A 21,877-nucleotide genomic window follows, 5' to 3' on the forward strand; every position below is an offset into this window, starting at 1 on the left:
TTTGAAACTTTTCTCAAAAATAATACCCCCAAATATTTTAGGCTTATTTTATCTAATGCTTTACATTTAAAATGAAAATAAATGATCAAGTTTACATATTACAATTTGTATTCAAACTTAAATTTTCTCCCCCTCAGACCTGGAAAACAAGATGGTTCACTTTGCAAAGGAATGAACTGAAATATTTCAAAGACCAGATGGTGAGAAAGACATCAGCACCCTCCCTGCCTCCACCCCTCCCTCTACGCGCCCCCCCCCCCCAACCCTGGCCACTGCTTAGATGTTAGTTCTTAGATGTTAGATCTCTGAAACAAGAGTCCAGAGATCTGAGCTCTTTTCAATTTGTATTTAGTTATCGGGGGTGGGGGTTGGGGTCCCCCCCACTGGCCACAGAGTTTGTTTGGAGGTCAGGGGACGACCTATGGAGTTGCATCTCTCCTTTCAATAAGCAGTTCATGGCAATCAAACTCTGATCATCAGGCTAGATTTGGCCACAAGCATCTTTCCCCACTGAGCCACATTGCCAGCCCAAGATCCCGGCTCTTGGGCCTCATCTATTCTGACCCTGCTAAAATGAGGTTTCCCTCTAGGAGCTGCTGACTGGTTAGTGTGGCGTTTGCTGTTCACAGGATACGGCTTCCTCTGCTTGGGACAATAGATTCTTCCTTTGCCATTCTTACCTAGGAAGCAATTTCTCATTGTATCAAAAGCATATCCATTGCCCAGGTCCACTTTATCATGCCAAATTCAAAAGATTTACTTTTTTTTTTTATACAAGAGTTCTGCAATAATAGAAGTTTCTAGACGATGGAAGAAAATAGCATTCCTTTCCATGTGTTTAAAAATCTGTATCTGTCTGATATAAATTGGCAAAACCAGCATCTTTTTTTTTTTTACAATTTTTTTTTTTATTTTTAAATAATGTGCATGAATTTGTGCCTGTGTGTGGGTATGTACCCGTGAGTATTGATACCAGGCCAGAGGCATGGAACCTTTAGTTCTAAAGGTACAGGCAGTTTTGAATTGCCTCGTGTGGGTGCTGGGAATTGAACACAGATCCTCTGTGAGAGCAGGTCATCCTCTTAACCACTTAGCCATCTGTGTTGCCCACAATGTCTTCCTAATGTTTACTCTGTGGAAGGCTAGTTCCCAAACCCCAGTGTGTGTCTTCCCTGAGTCAGGTTTTGTCATTATCCATTATCTTAATAGAACTGACAGTTCTTGGCTACAGAAACCTGGTTCAGGAAGGAATGATCGACGCACATGTGTTTATTTAGACGACATCGGGTTTTTTGTTTTGTTTTGTTTTTTTCAGTCACCAGAACCAATTCGGATTCTAGACCTAACAGAGTGCTCAGCTGTTCAATTCGATTACTCACAGGAACGAGTAAACTGTTTCTGGTAAGATATTTTCATAAAGGAAATGTTTCTAAAAAACCTTTTAAGCCAAGGAATAAAAAGCTATCTTTCTTATCGTGTTCACGTCTGAATTGGAGGGACATAGACGTAACCTCACACGAGGTGCTGCATGGTAGAAGTGTCTCCAGCTACCGAGGCCACCAGGCCCCGTCTCAAGGGGCTTTGACAAAGAGGCAGGCTGGCTAGGTTTAGGCTATGCGCTGCACAACAAGGACACACTCAGCCATCCATTCACATCTTAAGCAATTTTACTGATTTGAGATTTTCCTCTCAATTTTAATTATCATTTCACTGACTCTGGTGATAGATGGGGTCTGTATTGTTTGGGTCCCGTGTGACCCTAGCAACAGAGGAGGTATTTTGCTGCGCTATGATCAGTAGTATATCAGGATATCAGTATATACATTTCTGGAATGGTGTCTTGATAAAAACAGGTGTCTTCTTTTCCACCACCTTTTGTTTGAAAGTTTGTCAACCATATCCAAACAGAAAGATGTAAGCTATTCTCCCTCTAACTCGGCACACTCAGACCTTGCCAGATTTTCTTTATGACTGCTTTTCGTCATTACTTCTTTTCCTAAGCTGGTTGGAAGAAATCTGGGGGGATACAGCATCTTGATTGTGGACCTTCCGACAATAAAGCTATATAGAACGTAATGTCATTGTTACACAGAGAAAGTGAGCAGCTTACAGCATCAACCAACAACAGACATCTTGTTAAAACACCTGTCTATGATCTAACCGAGGTTTGATTTTCTTGAGTAGCAACTTGTGAGGCAGGTGTGGTGTGACAAGGTCCCAGGGGTGGTCCCTACCATCTCTTTCCTCTTCCCAGCTGCCTCCTTCAGATCCAAGTGGCTACTTTTGCCCCTTGTGGTTTCACAGACAGGAAGAAAAAATGTATCAGCTTCACAGACAGGAAGAAAGCTGTATCAGCTCTGCCTGGTCCTTTGTATCAGGAAAGCCCGTGTTTCCCTGGAAACGTTGCCCTATGAGGCTTCCGCTGGACTCACTAGTCGCAACATAAACAACCATAGCATAATCGCGACTGGCTTAAACTAATTAAATTCACTGTCCAGGCTTCTTTTTGCAAGATGAAAAGGGAGATTTGGGTGAATTTATAGAGCAAATTGTGTCTGCAGCAGGGAGGACCACTGACATCCAGGAACCAGTTTACACTCAGCACCTTGCACAAGTACAATGTCAACACCCCTCCTTCCCCACCCCCATCGACTCCGCCACCCACACAAGACATGCTGTTCCCGCATTAAGGTGATAGAAACCTTTCTGAATTTCAGCTCCAGGAAGGAGGATCACAAGTTCAAGGTCACCCCTCTGCTATGTAGCAAGTTCAAAGCCAGCCAAGGATGGGTTGGGGGAGGGGAGGGGTGAACAGAAAAAAAAAATAGTGTTTGTGTATTGATTGTAAGGATAACAAAAATGCCCAGGATATGTTAAGGCTATCACTCAAATGAGAGGCAGCAAAATGAAAAGTTATCATATGCCTTCCCAATCTTTTGCGATGAAAAAAAATGTTTTGTGTTTTTTTTTGTTTTTAATGAGAGACTAACCTGTGGTAAGGAATGGGTCAAATAGCAACTGAGGTATTCTCTTGTCCCCCTTTTTCTATTCTGTTTTGAAACTGACTACATCTTCAGGAGGAAGTGTTACCCTCTGTAAATTTGCCAGTAAAAATGAGTTCTTCAGCCTGGCTTGTCCTTTGACATGCAGACAGGCTCTGGACCACTGCAGAGCTCAGCTGAGTAAACTTCTGTTCCACAGAAGACAAGCACCACAAAAGGCTGTGGGCGTGCCCTGGACATATGCTTCTTCTTTGAAGTCTCCTGGAAGGAGATACATCTCCTCTACAATAACACAGCCTTAAAACCTCCTAGGCATTTCTGCAGTTGCTGACAGAATGGCTCTGTATATGTCAATTCTTCAAAGTTACCATGCTAATCCTGGGAGCCCTCAGCAACTCTTCTTCCCCTGGGAAGCGCTCATACTATTCAGCCAGGGGATATACAGGGAGCTCTACTGACCATCTCACATGGTTTCTTTTGCTTCATCAGCTTAGTGTTTCCATTCAGGACATTTTATCTCTGTGCAAAGACAGGAGTTGAAGCTGATGAATGGATCAAAATCCTGCGATGGAAGCTGGTGAGTTATAAAAGTCCCCGGATGTTCAGTCTTCTTGATAACTAGCACGTCGACGCCAAGCATACACCAGATGTCAGAGCGGAGTCTAGAATCAAAGGGAAGGCTCTTGGCAGTTTTGTGGAATAATCTGGGCGTTCTTGAGGGGCATCAAAAGGGGGGGGGGTTGTAAGAAGGAAGGGCGGAGTTATTCGGCCTCTCAGCCTATCCTCTGCCACAGCTGTTGGCAGTCGTCCAGCAGTCATCCAGTAAGGCGTACTGGGTATTATCATTTCCTTTGGAAGAGAATATTTGGACTGGAAGGCCTCAGAGAGGAACGCTGACATATGCTTCAATTTGGAGAGCCTTTTAAATTGTCACGGGGGAAGCTTAGGGAGTAACTCGGTTCTCAGGGTAAACTGAGTTGTGTGTATATTACCAAAATACCAAATTGCCAAAGGTGTATTATCTTCTTGCTCCTACATGTTCCCCCATGCACATTATAGAGTGGGTAGCTGAGTGAAAGTTTTGTAACATTTCCTGTAAGTGTAATGTATTAGTCTGGTGATCGTTTCTCTCTTGAAATAATGAGGCAAGCTACTTATGAAGTAAAGGAGGTTCCCAGTTTTTGAGGTCCAAGGGCATAGCACTCCCACAAGCTTCTGATGCAGACCTTTTGGTGGGACATAAAGATGGTCTCATGGAGGATGGAAACCGGCACACTTCCAAACAGGAAGCCCGAGTTGAACTGGGAGTGCAGTCAAGCTCAGACTTCTAGAACTCTCTTCAGGACAGTTCTCACTTCCAGGGGCAGTGCACAGTGACCTAAGGACTTCCCAGAAAGTCCTTTTTTTTTTTTTAAAGGTCCCATTACATCACCCTAGGAACCAAGCCTTTACATGTAGGTCAAACCACCCCCCTCCATTTCCCAGATGTGGGGAAGGAGGAATACTTCTCCATTGTTGGTGGGATTGCAAGCTGGTAAAACTACTCTGGAAATCAGTTTGGTGGTTCCTCAGAAAACTAGACATAGTACTACCTGAGGACCCAGCTATACCACTCCTAGGCATATACCCAGAAGATGCTCCAACATGTAATAAGTCTCTTGATGGTTAGGTGCATCATCTCTAACTGAGCCCAGACCCGGCAGTCCTCTGCTGTATATGTGTTGGGGGCCTCATATCACCTGGTGTATGCTGCCTGGTTGGTGTTTTTCGTTTTTGTTTTTTTAAAGATTTGTTTTTATTTTATGTGTGTGAGTATACTGTAGCTGTCTTCAGACATACCAGAAGAGGGCATCAATCCCATCACAGAAGGTTGTGAGCCACCATGTGGTTTCTGGAATTGAACTCAGAACCTCTCTGAAAGAGCAGCCAGTGGTCTTAACCACTGAGCCATCTCTCCAGTCCCTTTGTTTTGTTTTTTGTTTTGTCTTTTTCGTTTGAAATCCAAGTTAGTACAATGCTCATTGTGAGACTGCTCTCGCGCTGAACCTCAGTGGGGAAATGCTTTGTCATGGCAAATCTGGGCTGAAACGACTCCTATAAAAGTAACTTTTCTTTGTCTAATGTATTTGTCATCTTTGCAGGCTTACTGCTTCTGTCTGCTGACCTAGGCTTCTCGCCTCCACACTATCTTATCTGGGTCTAGAATGTTTTCAGCCCTCTGAGACTGCTGAACAAGCTCATCCCTTTCTAGTTCTTTCTGATTTCTGGCTGGCTGATTCAACTCAGCTGTTCTGACTCAAACTCTTGTCCACACTGACTAATTCAGTCTGGCTTCTCTAGGCTTCTTCTGAACTGCCCTCCTTGGCCTCAAACTAACTGTAGCAGCATGTTCTAATCTTCTGGATCCTTCTCATTCTCTGGCTCCTTTTGTCTTCACCTGTGTCTAGCTTGTTCTTTCTCTGCAACCTGTCTCTGTAAAACTCTCCTGCTCTCCCGCTCTCTCTCTCTCTCTCTCTCTCTCTCTCTCTCTCTCTCTCTCTCTCTCTCTCTCTCTCTCCTGCTCTCTTAAGTATCTTTAGCTTCGCTTTCCTCTCTGCTCATGAGAGTTGGCAGATCCTGTTCTATCAAGTCTTTCTCCGATTCATCAGTTTGTCTGTCCCTCAATTAGACATCACTTTCAAATATGGATGCTTCCTTCTACAAACTAACTTTATCTTCATTGTTTTGGATTAAAAGTATATACCTGAGCTGGAGAGATGGCTCAGTAGTTAAGAGCACTGACTGCTCTTCCGAAGGTCCTGAGTTCAAGTCCCAACAACCACATGATGGCTCACAACCATCTGTAACAAGATCTGACTCCCTCTTCTGGAGTGTCTGAAGACAGCTACAGTGTTGCCTTTACGTATAATAAATAAATAAATCTTTTAAAAAAATAAAAGGGCATGTCTGTATTCCTGTCAGAGGGATTAAAGGTGTGTGCTAAGGGCTGAGCCACACTGGAACTAAAAACAAGTTTTTCCAGAAAACAACCCAATCTCAGAGTTTGAAGTGTGGTCAGATATCCTGCAACAGGGCTCCATTTCTAATTCCATATATTTTGTTTTTATCCAAATGACATAATTATTATACGAAATTTAAATTAAAAAGCAGTTCAATGTACATTTTCAGACTTCTCCCTGTGCAAATGGATCTTTAAGAACAAAGCAGAGCTCTTCTCTGGTGGTTTTCTGCCCCTGCCACCTGACAGTGTATTGTCAACGGCTTCCTAAGCCCACAGCTGCTGCCTGAGTCCTCCTTTTGACTGGGTGGTTGGTTGTGCAGCATGCTTTCTCACAAGTATTAGATGGATCCCAAATTGTACCTGTTGTAATAGGTACTCTATAAAGTCTTAAAAGAAAATTAAAAAAAAAAACAAACATTAAAACTTGGTAGAGTCGTGGCAATTTATAACTGTATAAATGTCTTTTACTGCTCACTATGTCTTCCTTACCATTTCCGCGTCAATATCATAAAGTGATTCAGTAACAGACATGTCTATGTTTTATTACAGTCAAAAATAAGAAAACAGCTGGATCAAGGAGAAGACACCGTCCGATCTCGGTCATTTATCTTCAAATAGAACTTTCTTGCTCAGGGGCAAGGTTGACTGTTCCAAGTGTCTGATCTATGGCAGACTTCAGAGGAAAGCTCATTGAAGTATTTCCTCTAAAAACAAATCAAAAGTAGATCCTGGTTGGGAGCTGTATGCGGTTTGCTGATTCGTGGAATACAGCTGGCGGGACCTGGCCATCTGCTCGAACACACAGACTCGGCACCCTGCTGATGGCTACTACCTAACGTCCAGGTGGAGCCACTCTCGGACACAGCGCCAGACAAGAGCTCGTTGGCTGTCCCAGTGACTTAGGCTTGTGGACTTTAGTTTCATGGAGTCCCGCCCCACGTCACGGTCAACACAGCTGAACTTCAGTAAATGCTACAAGCAGCAAGCAAACGTCAGTGCATCGGGGAGCTCAGGGTGTGCTGTCAGGAAGCAGATTAAGACAATAAACACCGAGGACGTTCAAAGGATGGGTTGCTCTTGTTTTGTTTATATACGACAACCTCAAGTAGAGCTGAAGAGGTGGCCTGGCCATTAAAAGTGCATCCGCTCTCTCAAAGAGAACCTGAATTCAGTTTCCAGGACCCATACCCCATACCGTATCCTGGGGCTCAAAAATGCCTGCCTGTATGCCTGTAACTTCAGACACACACACACACACACACACACACACACCTCTTTTAAAAGGCTTACAGCACACACACACATACCTTTTAAAAGGCTGGAGAGATGGCTTGGTAAGCCATCTTAGCATTTCCCACGCCAGGCTTGACAACCTAAGTGGAAATCCCCAAAACTCACACAAAGGGAGGAGAGAAGCAACTCCACAAAGTTGTTCTCTGATCTCTACACGTATGACCCAGCATGTATGGTCCACATAACACACACACACACACAATACAAATCCAGTGGATCCTTCCCATCTAATGATAAACTGAAAACTACACGTCTTGTGGGTGACTAGGTAGGGAAAAGTATATGAATGTATAATAAAGGGTAGGAATGTGTTAAACAGTAAGGAAATGCACACTGAGAAGGGTGGTTGTGAGTGACTTTTAGTTTAATGGTTATCATTACAAATATAAGCACTAATTAAAACTCTAGCTGTCATTTCTTCAAATTCATTTGGACTTCTCCATAAAGGATATGCTCTCTTTTCCAAGGGTCTGCTGTCTGAGATTGGCCCTATGAGGTACCCAAACATTATTAAAGGGCACCTTCTGTTCCCAAGGATGGGGCTAAATCAAATCTTTGTGAAATCCATAGTACACAGCTGTTGCAAACTAGAAGACCAGGACTGAGTTGCAATGACAAACTGGTGTTCAGAGGTCATGAACAGATTTTTTTTTTTTAACTTCTAATCATTATTGATCTGGCTTTTTTGTTGTTGTTAGAAGGGACACAAATAGGTGCTAAGCCAGCCAGTGGTGCAGAGCTGATGGGACTCTGTTCTTGTGGTAGAAAGGGGCAATGGTTTCCACTTTTGTCAGGGTGACCAAGGTGCTTGAGCCAACAATTTACAGAAATGATTGATTCACTTTACTCTGTGGTTCTAAGACATTTCTGCCCACTGCCCACATACTTAAAATGTATGGCTTTTATTTTCTTAGAGACAATAATCTTTCTTTCCATACTAAATATTCTATTTTCCTTTTGTAAAATACGTTTATTTATATCCTTTGGTTCTGTTCATTAAATGAAAAATGCATGATTTTGCTGTACATGTCCAGTTTTTATTATATCGTTTTTATTGCTTTTGAAGTAGCATAAGGTAGGGGGAAAAACCAATTATTAGGCATTAATATATTAGTGATTTACTCAAAACACTGCCAAGCCATGGCTTCACTCTGCTACCTGGACCAGAATGACCTGGAGGAAGAGCTGAAATGTTTGGTTAATGGAGTACGGGCAGGACTCACCCATCAGCTGAGAGGTCTTTGGAGCAAGGACAAAATGTCCTAAGTGGAGATGGCCCCGGTCTCCGGGCAACTGCACAGCTGCACGTGCCAGTTTCAAACACCAATCCCTTATCTTTGTGGTGACAGAATGACACAGTTCCTGCCCCTAGGACAGGGCCAGTGGACGTGGCCTCCTCCAAGAGTGGGGTGGATGCCAAAGGTGTAAGGCTTGTTTGTATAGTAATGTGCATTTTTTACATTCCTCCAAGGAATGCCCTTCCTGGTTAAACGTTAACGACTCTATGATAATCAGAGACAGCATGAGTCCAGGAGGCGAAGGTGTGGTTAATGGCTCAGCAAAATGGTAACCACTGGGACCTTCAAGGCAGCCTTTAAGGCTGTGGAAAAGAACTTTAAAAATATGGGTTTGAAACACATATAACTTCTGAACAATGCAATATGAATTATATGAGGGGCTTCACAAATCTAAAGGAGCAGATGTAGCTAACTATGAGCCAGCTCGGCAGGCAGATACAAAGGCAGCCAGATTCCTGAGTTCAAGGTCAGCCTCGGAGGCAGTAACTCCAAGCCCCAGCGTGCTGGCAAAGGTACATTCAGGTCGGGCGGGGTCCCTCCTGGCTGTCCAGCTCCAAGGTGTGCTCAACAGAGGCTGGTACATTTCTTCATTCTTTTGCAATGTTAAAATTTTAGAAAATGTGTGCTTGCTGTTTCCTAAGAATTAAGGGGGTAGAGCTACAGGATGCTGATTCTTAGGGTAATCAAAAGGAAACCTGATGTAAATGACCGGATTAATATGTAAAATGAAAGACCTGCTTATGATCTGCAGGAGACAGCTATCCAGTGGATTGTTTACAGTAGCCTGGGACAAGTGCTTGGAGAACTGCCACAAGCAGAAAGTAAAGAAAGAGCTGTCTGCAGATCAGAGAGCAAGAATGTGCAACAGAGAGAAAACAAGGTGGGAAGCTGTCACCAGTGGCCTAGGCCACCAGCTTGAACCCTCGATTTGTTGTTTTCACGCTCCCAGACACCCCTTCTCTCAGAGTCCGACTCCAAGCTGGTCCCTTGGAACATACACAGAACCCTTACTGATCTGCTTGAGAACCCACACAACTTTCTCCCCAAGAACCTCATTTAGTTTTGTGGAAGTATTTTAAAATTTGTATTTGTTGTTGTTGTGTGAGTGTGGTCAATCCGAGTTCAATCCCCAGACATACATCAAAGGAGAGAACTGACTCCTGAGTTCTCCTACAACCCCCATGTGTACAAGTATATATACACACACAACACTAAATAAGTGTAATCTTAGATTTCTCTAGCTTTAATTTACCTATAGTTTCCTTTCTATTTCATGTACCACATCACTAGCAAGGAATTTCCTAGACATTAAGTGGTAACTCAATGAGAATTCTGGTTTTTTTCTTGTTGTTGTTGTTGTTTTGTTTTTTTCAAGACAGGGTTTCTCTGTGTAGCACTGGATGTCCTGGAACTCACTCTGTAGACCAGGCTGGCCTTGAACTCAGAAATCCACCTGCCTCTGCCTCCCAAGTGCTGGGATTAAAGGCGTGCGCCACCACTGCCCGGCAAGTATTCTGTTTCTTAATGAGTGCATCTCATAGTTGGTTAACAGTTTATAGCTCTCTAAAATAATCACGCATTCTCTCCAGCGTTTTTTCTCCTGCTTTAGGCAGCCCCACTTTGTGGGGTGTGCAGTGCCTCCCAGGGCACCCCAAAAAGCGTTTTCTCTACTCACAATTCATCTCAGATTGTCCTGGAAACTGAGGGAAAGGCAAAGCGACAGGGTGCTCAGCCGACGGGCACCTGCGGAACCTAAGGACAGCTCCCAGCTCCGGCACCGGTCCCTGCCACAGGCGTGCCCAGGGCAGACATTCCAAAGCAACTGTTCTACAGCAGTGCAGGGGACCAGTGCACGGCAGTGCATGCACACTGAACCACTGCGGGACAGACTGCCAGGAGAGCCAGAACTTGGGGCTGGTCCACCCCTGAGCCGCTCAGGCGTACAAGCAGAAGTCATTTCTTCCCTGGAGATTCAGCCGGGCTCCCGCTCAGGTGAGGGGTTTCTGACAGTTTATATTAGACACAACAATCTCCAATAGAATATACGTAAGAAGTATTCATTGCTTATTCATGTGACTGAAGGACAGAATTATGCCCATTAAACTTCAAAGTCCAAAAAGAGAGGCCTATACGGAGCTCATTCTGTACTTTTAAAAATACTATTTTATTTATACTCATGTATAAAAAATGGCGATTCTGTCATTTTTATATACATACTGATAAGGAAACAGAATTCAGTAACATGCATTTCAATTGTACAAAGAACACCATCGTGGAAGCACAGTTACAGGAAAGCAGAAGAGAAATCCTAAGCAGTGATTTGTTCTCACTGAAGAGCACCCTGAAGACTCAGATCCATTAGTAAATGTTTAGCGACACTGAGAACACAGATGGAGCGAAGTTAGTGATTGTACTTAATTATTTTTACTAAGCCATTTCATCTTCCTCACAATGCGAAGAAATAAAATATAATCTGAAGAAAAATATGACCTCATTCTTCCTCTCAGTAAAAGGGTCCGAGGCTTATGGAGTGGAGCAGAGGTCGGCAGGTGCGCTTGCTGGCACAGGGCTTCCCGGGACCGTTCCCGCCCTACGCTCCGTCCGTCCATCCGTCCGTCCGTCCATCCGTCCGTCCGTCGGGACAGATCCCACCCACTCTCGGGCACCCACACTAACTCCATGGGAGCTGCAATAGAATGAACCATTTCTGTGGCGTTCCCAGATCTCACTAAGTAAGAAAAGATTTTATACACATAAATATAACAGTTGATCTGTCTATAAATTATAGCGATAGGCTCTTCTTTAGTGTACTGTGGAAAAGCGGCCTTTTGAATACATAGATACAAGGGGACTGTGGACTGAAGCCTGCCGGCCTGGGCCAGGGCTACTGCCCTGGGGCCAGGGTGAGCGTCACAGACCCGCTGGATTAAGACACTTCCACAACCTTTATCAGCTCTTCAAACAACGGAGCCAGCTCCTTTTCTAGGCTGACAATTAGTCCTGAAAGACAGTTAAAAAATCGGAATGTTAGAAGATTTTTCTTATGAACTGTGACCTAAAATAAACCCTTCCTCCTCATGTGGCTTTTGTCAGAGTATTCACCACAGTGACAGAGAAGAAACTACGAGAGGATCTCTAAATTCTCAAGCACATTCAACTTGTCTCCAAGTCTCCAAAATCTCAACATTGTAATTTAATTGATTGGTCTAGAGAATTAAGTCATTCATACAGCACCCGTGTGTATTCTGTTCAGTTTATGTGCTCTGACCCTTCCCTTTCGTAGGCTGTTACAATGGGAGCCACAAACAGCACACAGAATGCACCACTGAGCTGACTAGTTTCTACTGCAGAGACCCAGGGTCTCGCCTCATCTCAAGTGCATCTGGAAACCCAGCTTGGGTGGCCGAGGCCCAGGAGGGAGGCAGACGAGTGGGGCAACTGAGCTCAAGAGAGAACGAGCTGGGGCTGAGGCACAGACGCAGGCCTCTCACTCCCTCTCACAGCGTCACTCTGTCACGCTGCACAGGCACAGTGCTATAAAGAATGGCCTAACTTACCTGTGTTGGCATTACTGCTGGCTATGAAACTCACCACCAGAGGCAAACGATTGAACTGAACCACCTAGAAAGAAAGATCTAAATCACAATGTTGCAAGTGTACAAGTTCAAGCGACTGGTCACTGAACTGTCAGGGCAAGCATTATTTTATTTTACCTAAAATTGTGTTGGAGAATCACAGCTATGTAAGCTAATGGCACCATCTACTGGAGTTAGTAATGATCTAACATTTACTTCATAGCATAACAAGCTCTTTATTTTTAAAAGTTTTAAGTACTTTTCCATAATTACTCCCTTTAAAAAAAAAAGATTAGTTTAGGGTAAATATTAAAAATTCTATCCCCCTCATACTAAAACTTAGACTTAAACTAAAAACAACTTATACAAAAGATGTAAAAATGGAAGGTGACATTAGTGAAGCACTCAGTAGCTATAAACTGAATATACAGACCTGGTAGGTGTTATAGTAGCAGATGATGCTTTTATTTTTTGAGAGTCCAAGCTTGCTGCCTTGGTCTGTGGCGAGGGCGAAGGTGGATAAGAAACCAGGCCTCAGGGCATGCTCCGGAGCACTGTCGTTAGCCACTGGGGTGAGGGAGGGAATACACATTATGTGTGGGAAGAGTTCAACAGCAAGTTTAAAAGAAACATAAACCAGTAAACGCCTAGGCACAACAGTACATTTACCACCCTGGAAACCCTACCGCTAACTGGGTCTCCGAAGGTCCATGACCATAAATAACTCAGGGAAGAAAGGCTGACTTACAGGTAATAAAATGAATGCTGTCATCTTTTTTAGTCACCTCAGACTACAGATAAATCACTATACCATACTACAGGACTGTACTGTAGACAGACTCAAATGGAAACTGCCTTTTGCTCTCATACACAGGTACAGCCCAATGGCTGCTGCCCCTTCGTGTTCCTATCACTCATTAAGGCTGGACTAGTGTAGATGTATCCACTAAGTACGGAGTGTCCGTGGTTCACAGGGATTCTGGGAAAGAACGTTAGGGCTGGAGAACCACACGAGCCCTCTTTATGGGGGTGAGAAGAGGAGGGCAGCAGGCCTATAGCTGTCCGCACTGTACGGCAGGTGGCACAGAGTCAATGGCCTCTATGTCTTGTCATCAACTCAATACCCAGCTCTGCACAGGCAGTGTCCTCTCTGCACTTGAGCACGCTAATGGATAAAATGGAAGAAATAAACTAGGTGACCTCTAAAGCACATTTGTTTTAATCCTAATGTCTAAAATTACCTGATATGTTTGTCCTGATATGGAAAAGAAATTGTAAACAAAATGTGTCAGATACTATTTCACCTTTAATCTTTGGCAAGTGAAACCAGCCAAGTCCACTTTGATCATGCCAGAAGATACAAACAGTAAACAACCTAAGTTCACACTGCCTCTGTTACGGCAAATGTGCACCAAAGAAGCTGAGGACAGCCAAAACCATGTTTGGTGGACTTGGAGTGGAACCAAAAATGATCAAAGCACACTGTATGCATGCACAGAATTCTCAAGACTTTATACAGATGTATTTTAAAAAAACTTCTTAGATTCTGATCAACTAAACTAATGACAACATTAAAGTTTTTAAAAAACAATATTTCTAGTAAAGAAGCAAAAACCTGCAAGATTAAAACCCACCATGTGAGCTAGTGCTGCGGTTCAGGGACTGGCTGCCTGCCTTGCACACACACTTTCAACACTAAAGACTTGTTAAATGGCTTGTATTACGCCATAAGCACCCTCAGTGGATAACCAGAACAGAGATTCTACATGTTACATGGTCCAGCTGACATGCACTTCACTACAGGTCCCATACCAAGTCCTCAACAGGCAAAATACATACTTCCTCAACAACTAAAATAATCTTACCAGTTTGCTGAAATAAACGCTCTATATTTTTAATTATTTAAATATAAAACCTTTTTGTCAAAAGTAAATGTGTCACATGCATGAAGTAGTCACTTTACCTTTATATATATATATATATATATATATATATATATATATATATATATATTATATATATATATATATTTTTTTTTTTTTTTGAGACAGGGTTTCTCTGTGTAGCTCTGGCTGTCCTGGAACTCACTCTGTAGACCAGGCTGGCCTCGAACTCTGAAATCCGCCTGCCTCTGCCTCCCAGAGTGCTGGGATTACAGGCGTGCGCCACCACCGCCCGGCCACTTTACCTTTAATAACGGGCACCCCGTCTCTATCGGACACAACGATTGCATGGAGCCCTTCGACACTACAAGAAAACAAAGCAGAATTACAAAGTCATTTTGATTTCTATGAATATGTGTCTCAGACTCACGGTGGTAATTGTCAAGCATATATAGGTTTCTTTTTTCCCTCCTCCAGCACTACAGACTGAACCCAGGGAGCTGCACACTCTGGCAAGGGATCTTCCACCAAGCCAAGTGCCCTGCCCTCCTGTTTCATGCATGTTTCTGAAAAACATGTACGCGCGTGCATGTGTGTGTGTGTATGTGTGTGTGTGTGTGTGTGTGTGTGTGTGCGCTCGCCTGTTTGTTAAACTATGTTTCCAGGTATGTTTATGAAAACGTCTCTAGAAATTCAATGAATATGCACTACTGAAATGTTGAGGATATTTATAACATACATGTTTATTATTGAAGAGTAAAATTTATGTTTTATCATTCCATGACTTATAGAAGCAGAAAGGAGTTCAGCTGTGACGAGGGTAAAAACAAAAGAAGCTTTATCTGCTTTCTTTTCCCTCACTCTTTCTGATTTCTGACACTGGGCTTTTAGATTTTAAGGCACTTAGTATTTCCTGATATTGTGTTACTGACTCTACAAGCTTAGAATCTAAGCTGAGTGGCTACCAAGCAAATAATCTTACACTAAGGTAAAATTACTGTTATGGGAGGTGCCATTAGAAGATCTGCAGGGAGAAGACTTCCCTGGGGAAGTGGCGGCTCAGCTGAATATTAGGGCATCAAGTAACTGAAAAGGAGGGGGTGTTGTTCCTTATGCACTGAGCAGATCTGATTTCAAAGTGTGTGTGTGTGTGTGTGTGAAAGAGTTTATGTAGGTATGCATGTATATCTGTGTGTGTGTGTGTGTGTGTGTGAGAGAGAGAGAGAGAGAGAGAGAGACAGAGAGACAGAGACAGAGACAGAGACAGAGACCATGACCCAGTTTGCATGTGGAAGTAAGAGGACAGCCTCAGGTCTCTCAGACTAACTGGCCATGAGCTTCCAGGGATTTTTCTGTCCCCACATCTCATTTCACTGTAGGAGCACTGACTTCATTTGAGTTCCGAGGACCCAAACTCAGGTCCTTACACTTGCACCTTAAGTCTTTACCCACCAATATGTATCTTCTCATTAATTTAAAACAACCAACCAACCAACCCATCTGTGGGCCTACTTTGTATGTGTATGTGTATGTGCATGCACGACGGTACCTTCCAAGGCCAGCAGAGAGCATCAAATTCCGTGAAACTGGAGTTAGAGATGGTTTGTGAGTTACCCAGCAAGGATGCTAGGACTTGAACCCCCATCTGTGTTTTTCACAGAGCAGCAAGTGCCCTTAACTACAAAGCCATCTCTCTAGCCCCTTAAAGTCATATTAAGTGAAAAAGAAACTTCAGTTTTGAAAATTGTACCTTAAGCAGCAAACTATGCAACAAGATGTGTAAGTAAGCTTTGTGTGCACCTGTGCTCACTCCTATCTGGGCCTGTGTGCCAGCACAAACACTCTGACACCAGATGTGTCCAGCAGGGGACACACTGTCCAGATGTGCCCAGCAGTGGAGCTCCATGGCTGCAGGACAGGCACAGGAAGCTTTGCAACCTGGGATTTGATAAGTATATTGAATAATCAGAAAAAAAAAAATCAAAAGACAGGTGCTCATTATATTATAAAAAAAAAAGTTAGAAAAATCTGTATAGCACTGGTAAGTTCTAATTTTCATGTAATTAATTTAAATAGTAGCTAATACACCAAAGGAAGTTTAAAAAAATAGAATGATCTTTTTAATAGATTACAAATCCACAGAGGCAGAAGCCTAAGAATGCAGAACAGCTACAGTCTTAAAGCACTCCTTTTTAGAAATCAGGTCACAAATATATAAGTTGTTTCCAATTCTATACACAACAAAGAGTGGTTTGAATAGATTTTACTAATAATAATTGCTGGGCTACAAGAGACATATTCATAAGAAATAACTTTTTGTAGTCAGCAAAAATCTTAACATTTACTAAAAACAACTATTTTCAACCTAATAACTGTGCTCTATGAATATTAAAGACATACTGTGGCTGACGGTGTGAGTGTTTGCTGAGCATGTTTGGGCCCCTGGACTCAGCCATTGGCAATCTACTAGCCATCCCTACAAAGCACCGGGAACAGACCAAACTGTTTTTCATATAATTACAAAATATTGGCTATTGTAAAACATGGAAAACCTGAGATCTTTTTTAGGGGAGAGGCTCACTACTAGATCTTAAAATACAAGCCCAAGAACAGTATTTAACAAAGAAGACATTTTATTGATACCTGGAACTACCTGACTTTGTTGAGAAGTACAGAAATAAAGTAGTTAAAACCAAGAATTCATGAAGCTACAGAAATGCCTCCGTGGTTGAGAGGACTGGATGTTCTTCTAAAGAACCAGGTTCAATTCATAGCACTTGCATGTCAGCTTATAACCATCTGTAATTTCAGTTCTAGGGGACCCTCTTCTAACCTCCGCAGACACCACCCATGGCATGGTACACCGACATACATGCATACAAAACACCCACACACATAAATAAAATTAAAAAAAAAAAAAAAAACAAAAATAGCAAGAATGCATATACCCAGCAAACCCACGCACCCAGCAACAGATCAAAGAGTTCACGGTGCTATTGTTTGTTCTTGTTCTTAGGGTGCAATAAGCCTGTTTTCAAGAAATGGTTTGCAAATATGAACCAAAGAGTTCTCAGTCCTTATGAAAAGGGCAGTGTAATCCTTCCCTGCTGATATGCAAGGACTAATATTCCTCTGTTCCCTTGGAAGTGCTGCAGATTAAACCCAGGGCCTTCCAAGTCTGAAATACTCTCATTGAGATACATTCCCAGTGTATTTTCACAATATTATTAACCTTCATATGTCTCTTGTATTAGCCCGACCTTACAGAGCTTTCTGTTTGGTTAAAGGTAAATTGTCAGAATTCAAACGTAAACAATCATTTACTTTCAACAGTTTATGGTCACTGTTAAAGCGCAGACAGAAGGCCAGGGGTGCTCTGCGGAAGTGAGTTTACTGACCTGACTAAGGAACGCAGTTGGATGGAAACATCACAACATGCACATCAAAGGAAGTCTCAAGGACCTCACAGCATGCAAAGTACAAAGGATGGACATGGAGAGCTGATCAAAGGATGAAGCTCATTAATTTGTGAAGGACAGACAATGCCTGTTCCTTATCTGAAGGCATATGACAGAAACACACTCCTTTTGGAGGCTCGATAAATCACTCAATGTTTCTTTTGCTTTTCAGCTGTCATTCCAAATATTCTTATTTATTGTATGTGTGTGTGTGCCTGTGGTCAGAGGACAATGTGTGAGGGTGGTTCTCTTCCGTCACGCATGTCAAACCGTCCACGCAGGCTTTACAGCAAGTGCCTTTACCCACTGAGCCACCTAATGGTCCTGTTGGTCTTTTGAGACATAATCTCACATAGCCCAGGCTAGCTCTTAACTTCTGTCACTTTCCAAATGTTGGAATTACAGGGCTATCCACCATGCCCAGCTGACCTTCCCAATGCTTTTTAATGTTCTGGTTTCTTAAGCATATGTTAGTTATCACATTTGTTTGTATGCTGGTTAGGTTTTTTTGTCAAGTTGATGATACAAAGTGGGGTCATCTGGGAAGTGGGAATCTCAATTCAGAGCATGGCTCCTCCATCAGACGGGCCTACAGGTAAGTCTGCAGGGCATTTTCTTGATTAATGATTGACGTAGGGGTAGCACCACCCAAGCCAGGTGGTGCTGAGTTGTGTAAAGAACCACAGAGAGCAGGCCATGCAGAGCGAGCCAGTAAGCAGCATCCCTCCCTGGCTTCCGCTTCAGTCCCTGCCCTGCCCTTTCATGATGAACTGTAATCTGCAAGATGAAGTGAACTCTTTCTCCTCACATTGCTTTCTGTCAGTGTTTTATCATAGCTCTAGAGAGCATGTGAGGGCAGTTCCCAACACATTTGTAATCAACAATGAGAAAAGTTATAGGGTCAGAAAACAAGTATTCCCCACACTAATTACCAACATTCTCCTGCAGGGTTCTAGCCTGTAACACTGTTCCCATCGCCACTCATTAGTTAGCATGCAAAGCTGTCACTGCCTGTCATCTTGGTCATTCATGTGAAAAAAGAACCAGCAGCTGGTCTCTATAATTTGCCATTTTATCAAGAGGGAGAGAATTACAATTAATTTTATTTAATTAATTTAATTAAAATTAACTAAAGGTCTCATTAACATAAAATCGATAATAATCATTATCTTACTTAACATACCAATGGCACTTTCTATATACACCGTATAAATCACAACCAGAACTCAGTTATTAATTTCCACTGATCTATAATCAGTGTAAACACACAAGCCACACATCCAACAATTCAAGGAAGTCTAAATGAACATTAGTTATTTTTTTCAACTTACAGAGATAAATGGATATCCACACATTAACCACTTATAACTTTATACTGGGAAGATAAGAAAAAGGGTTTCATAGAATATTCTGCCAAGTGACCTCAAAGGTCATACAACCCAATCTGGTCGCTTTGTTCCGCGATGTGAAAACACAAGACTCTGCCCTTCTCCCCTTACTCCCGTCTCATCCCTAATGATTACAAAATCTGAGGTATTTGTAGAAGATGTGAATGTAGGCAAAAGATGTGCTTGCCAACAAAGACACCTTTTTTTACATAAAACTAAAAGTGAGTTTCAATGAGTTCAAGCGAGAAAGTCCTCTGGATCAATAAACTATGTAAAAAGAAATCCACTAACCTTAACCCCAGTTAAGGCCTTTAAGAGAATGGCACAAAAAAGCACAGCATGGAAGCAAATTTGTTTTTCAAGTATGAACTGTTGTCTGTGCCTAGTATTTTTGGATTATGTTGACCCAGCAATTAGGTCCCAATAATAAAATAATGTCAAATTTTAAGTTTTTTTTCTTAAATTTACTTAAGAACTTAAAAAAAATCTAATAAACAACTATGACAGTCTTTTTTTTTTTTAAATTGAAAGTGGTAAGAAATCTAAGTTCTAGTCCCGAGCATCTCTCTCCTATAGAACCTTTGAGTTATCTATCTAGAAATGCAAACTATCACTTATGATACCTGGGGTTAGTTTTGCATTTAAATGTGGTAAATAATTACCATGGCATTTATAAAACACTAATTTTAAAAGGAGAAACAAAACACTTTGTAAGATTAAACATATCGTGCAGAGTTTATTCAGCAACAAATTAGTAATTTCTTACCTTGGCAACTTTTTGTACAGGAATCGTTTTAGATCCTGAAAAAGAATGTTTTAAAGGCCATATTACATGGTGCTGTTCTAGCCCTGTCCATATCCCTAAAGGACATGAAGCCACCATTTGTAACTGGTGTTTCATCTCCGACTTGTATAACTTGGGAGGAGTTAATTAACCTTTTCCTAGGCCTCAGTCTCATTATATGTTTCATTACATGAATACAGGGTTATCCCTGTATCACAGACCCTACAACATAAGAACGCTGTCAAATGTTAGTAAGGTGGATATGTTAAGTGTACTTGGAATTGGGAAACACAAATACATATTTGCTGCAAAATGACATCATGTGGTTCATAATAATTTACATCCCAATGCTACCCTATTCACTTGGGGAATAGTCTATAAATCTCTTCCCATGTCCATAAAGATTGTCCACGATTGTTTTTAATGATGCTAATTCAGATCAACTACTCTAATATTCAGTTTCTTGACAAAGATAATGACAAGTGAAGATTTAACAGGGAACATGATTAGGACTAAGAGAACAGAAGGCCACCTTGTCTCATTATACACTCATCTAGAAACACTCACGGACAAGTCACATAACAATTATGACCTCCACTCTAAATGTGTGGTATTTTGAACCCCTATCTCCAAACCTAAATGAATATCCTTTCCCATGATACCATCACGAACTTGCTTTTGCTCTCGTCTTAATCAGAAACATAGAAATGGAACGTAGCTTGCTAAAGGGGCATCTGTTTGAAATCCTTTTAGACTCCAACACTGAGCCTAATGAGACATCAAGAGCATGTATTTAGTGGGAAAGGAATCAGAGCACTGTCCTATGGAACAGGTACTGACTGGAAGGGCGGTCAGTTATCCTTTTGAATTTCCAATGTTACCCACACAGAGTTCTTGTATGCTCCAATAGCATTAGGAGGTGGTTAGAATATAGTTCTCTCAGGCTAAAGCACCTTAGTGGCCCACCAAAACCAGTCCTGATAGAAACTCAGGACCCTGCAAGTCCTTACTACAGATCCAAGAAGAGGGGCGAGGCTGAGCACGAAACTAATTTCTACCTCTCTCCTCTCAGAAGCCTCATGCAAACCTCCCACGTCCCCTTTTCCTTGGGAAGGGGTGTCAACTCACATCCGCCATGATGAACCCCTTCCTCTCGCAGAATCAATCTCCACTCCTGGAAGGAAAACTTCCGTGACTCCTCCCGCACCCGGGGCTTATTCACCCTCCCCCAGACCCAGGCAGTATCACGAGATCCACCCTCGCCAGCGCCAAGAGAGTTCTGGATCTCAGTCAAGGGAGTGGGGAGGTCCCCATGACCCTGCCCGGGTGACCAGCCTGGACAGCCCACCGCTCCCCACCCACTCTGTCCCCGAGCAGACAGAAGGGGCGACCTCTGCAGACGCGCGCGCGCTCCAGCCTGGGAAGACCTGCCCGGGTGTTCCCGCAGTTCAGTCGCCTCTCTGAAGCCGCCTGTCAAGTCGCTGTCACATTACTCGTGACCTCCGCGGCGATCCAGGAAGCACTTGCTGCACCTTCCAGTACCGGTGATTCGGAACTTCCGGGGAGACCCGGCGGAAACTGCGCGCGCGGCCGCTCCGCCCCCACCCCCACCCCCCCACCCCCCCCCCCCGGAGTTTTTCTGCGCCTGCGCGCTGAGCCATGAGTCGCTGGGCTTGCGTCCGAGGTCCTTTCACCTTAGTTTCCACCCAACACACCTACCGCGGAGGATGGTCCTGTGCCGAGTATGCATACACCTTTCCCGGACCCATCATGTAAATCTTTTTTTTTTTTTTTTTTTTTTTTTTTTTTTTTGTGAATGAAAACGTTTGAGAAGCACGAACTGAACAGCCTACTTATTCGAAGTCCCAGGTCCTTAGATGACACAATTTAAAAGCCAGTTTCCAAAGGGTGCTACCCTTCATGTTTTCTTGAGTTTTAACCTAGAAGTGCAGGAGCCATGGGCCTATGGGCTCGTTTGTTAAGTCTATTTTGAATATGCATGCAATGGGCTGCCTGCTTTGGCTTTTGAACCTGTATTTGTTGCATCCTCTTTAGAAAAAAAAAAAAACTGCCTATATCTTTTGTTGATGTTTGTACATTCAAGAAAGCTTACTGTAAGGGCAAGGCAAGAACGCTTAGCAAAAAGGGAGGCTTCTCCATTTGCTTTGGCCCGGTGTTTTTCACTCCTGACACTT

The 21,877-nt window shown here is 42.8% G+C and overlaps 2 protein-coding genes across 2 annotated transcripts in view; one reads left to right on the plus strand and one right to left on the minus strand.

The window, feature by feature from the left end:
• The window catches only part of Dapp1 (dual adaptor of phosphotyrosine and 3-phosphoinositides 1), a 51,528-nt gene extending 43,217 nt beyond the window's left edge, over positions 1 to 8,311 (plus strand). Inside the window, exons 6-9 of the mRNA XM_052179157.1 lie at positions 138 to 200; positions 1,316 to 1,401; positions 3,492 to 3,579; positions 6,553 to 8,311. Of these exons, the coding sequence (XP_052035117.1) occupies positions 138 to 200; positions 1,316 to 1,401; positions 3,492 to 3,579; positions 6,553 to 6,621 (306 nt within the window). The 3' untranslated portion in view covers positions 6,622 to 8,311. The remainder of the gene's footprint in view (positions 1 to 137; positions 201 to 1,315; positions 1,402 to 3,491; positions 3,580 to 6,552) is intronic.
• Positions 8,312 to 10,753: 2,442 nt separating this feature from the next.
• Lamtor3 (late endosomal/lysosomal adaptor, MAPK and MTOR activator 3) lies at positions 10,754 to 21,257 on the minus strand. Its single transcript, XM_052179158.1, has 7 exons — positions 21,074 to 21,257; positions 20,811 to 20,856; positions 19,665 to 19,699; positions 14,358 to 14,416; positions 12,603 to 12,736; positions 12,152 to 12,215; positions 10,754 to 11,594 (listed from the first exon to the last, which is right to left on the minus strand). The coding sequence occupies exons 2-7, from the start codon at positions 20,817 to 20,819 to the stop codon at positions 11,521 to 11,523; spliced, it is 375 nt and encodes a 124-aa protein (XP_052035118.1). The 5' UTR covers positions 20,820 to 20,856; positions 21,074 to 21,257; the 3' UTR covers positions 10,754 to 11,520.
• Between the last annotated feature and the right edge of the window lie 620 nt (positions 21,258 to 21,877).

The sequence above is a fragment of the Apodemus sylvaticus genome, chromosome 4 (genome assembly GCF_947179515.1).
Source record: "Apodemus sylvaticus chromosome 4, mApoSyl1.1, whole genome shotgun sequence".
Classification (NCBI taxonomy): domain Eukaryota; kingdom Metazoa; phylum Chordata; class Mammalia; order Rodentia; family Muridae; genus Apodemus; species Apodemus sylvaticus.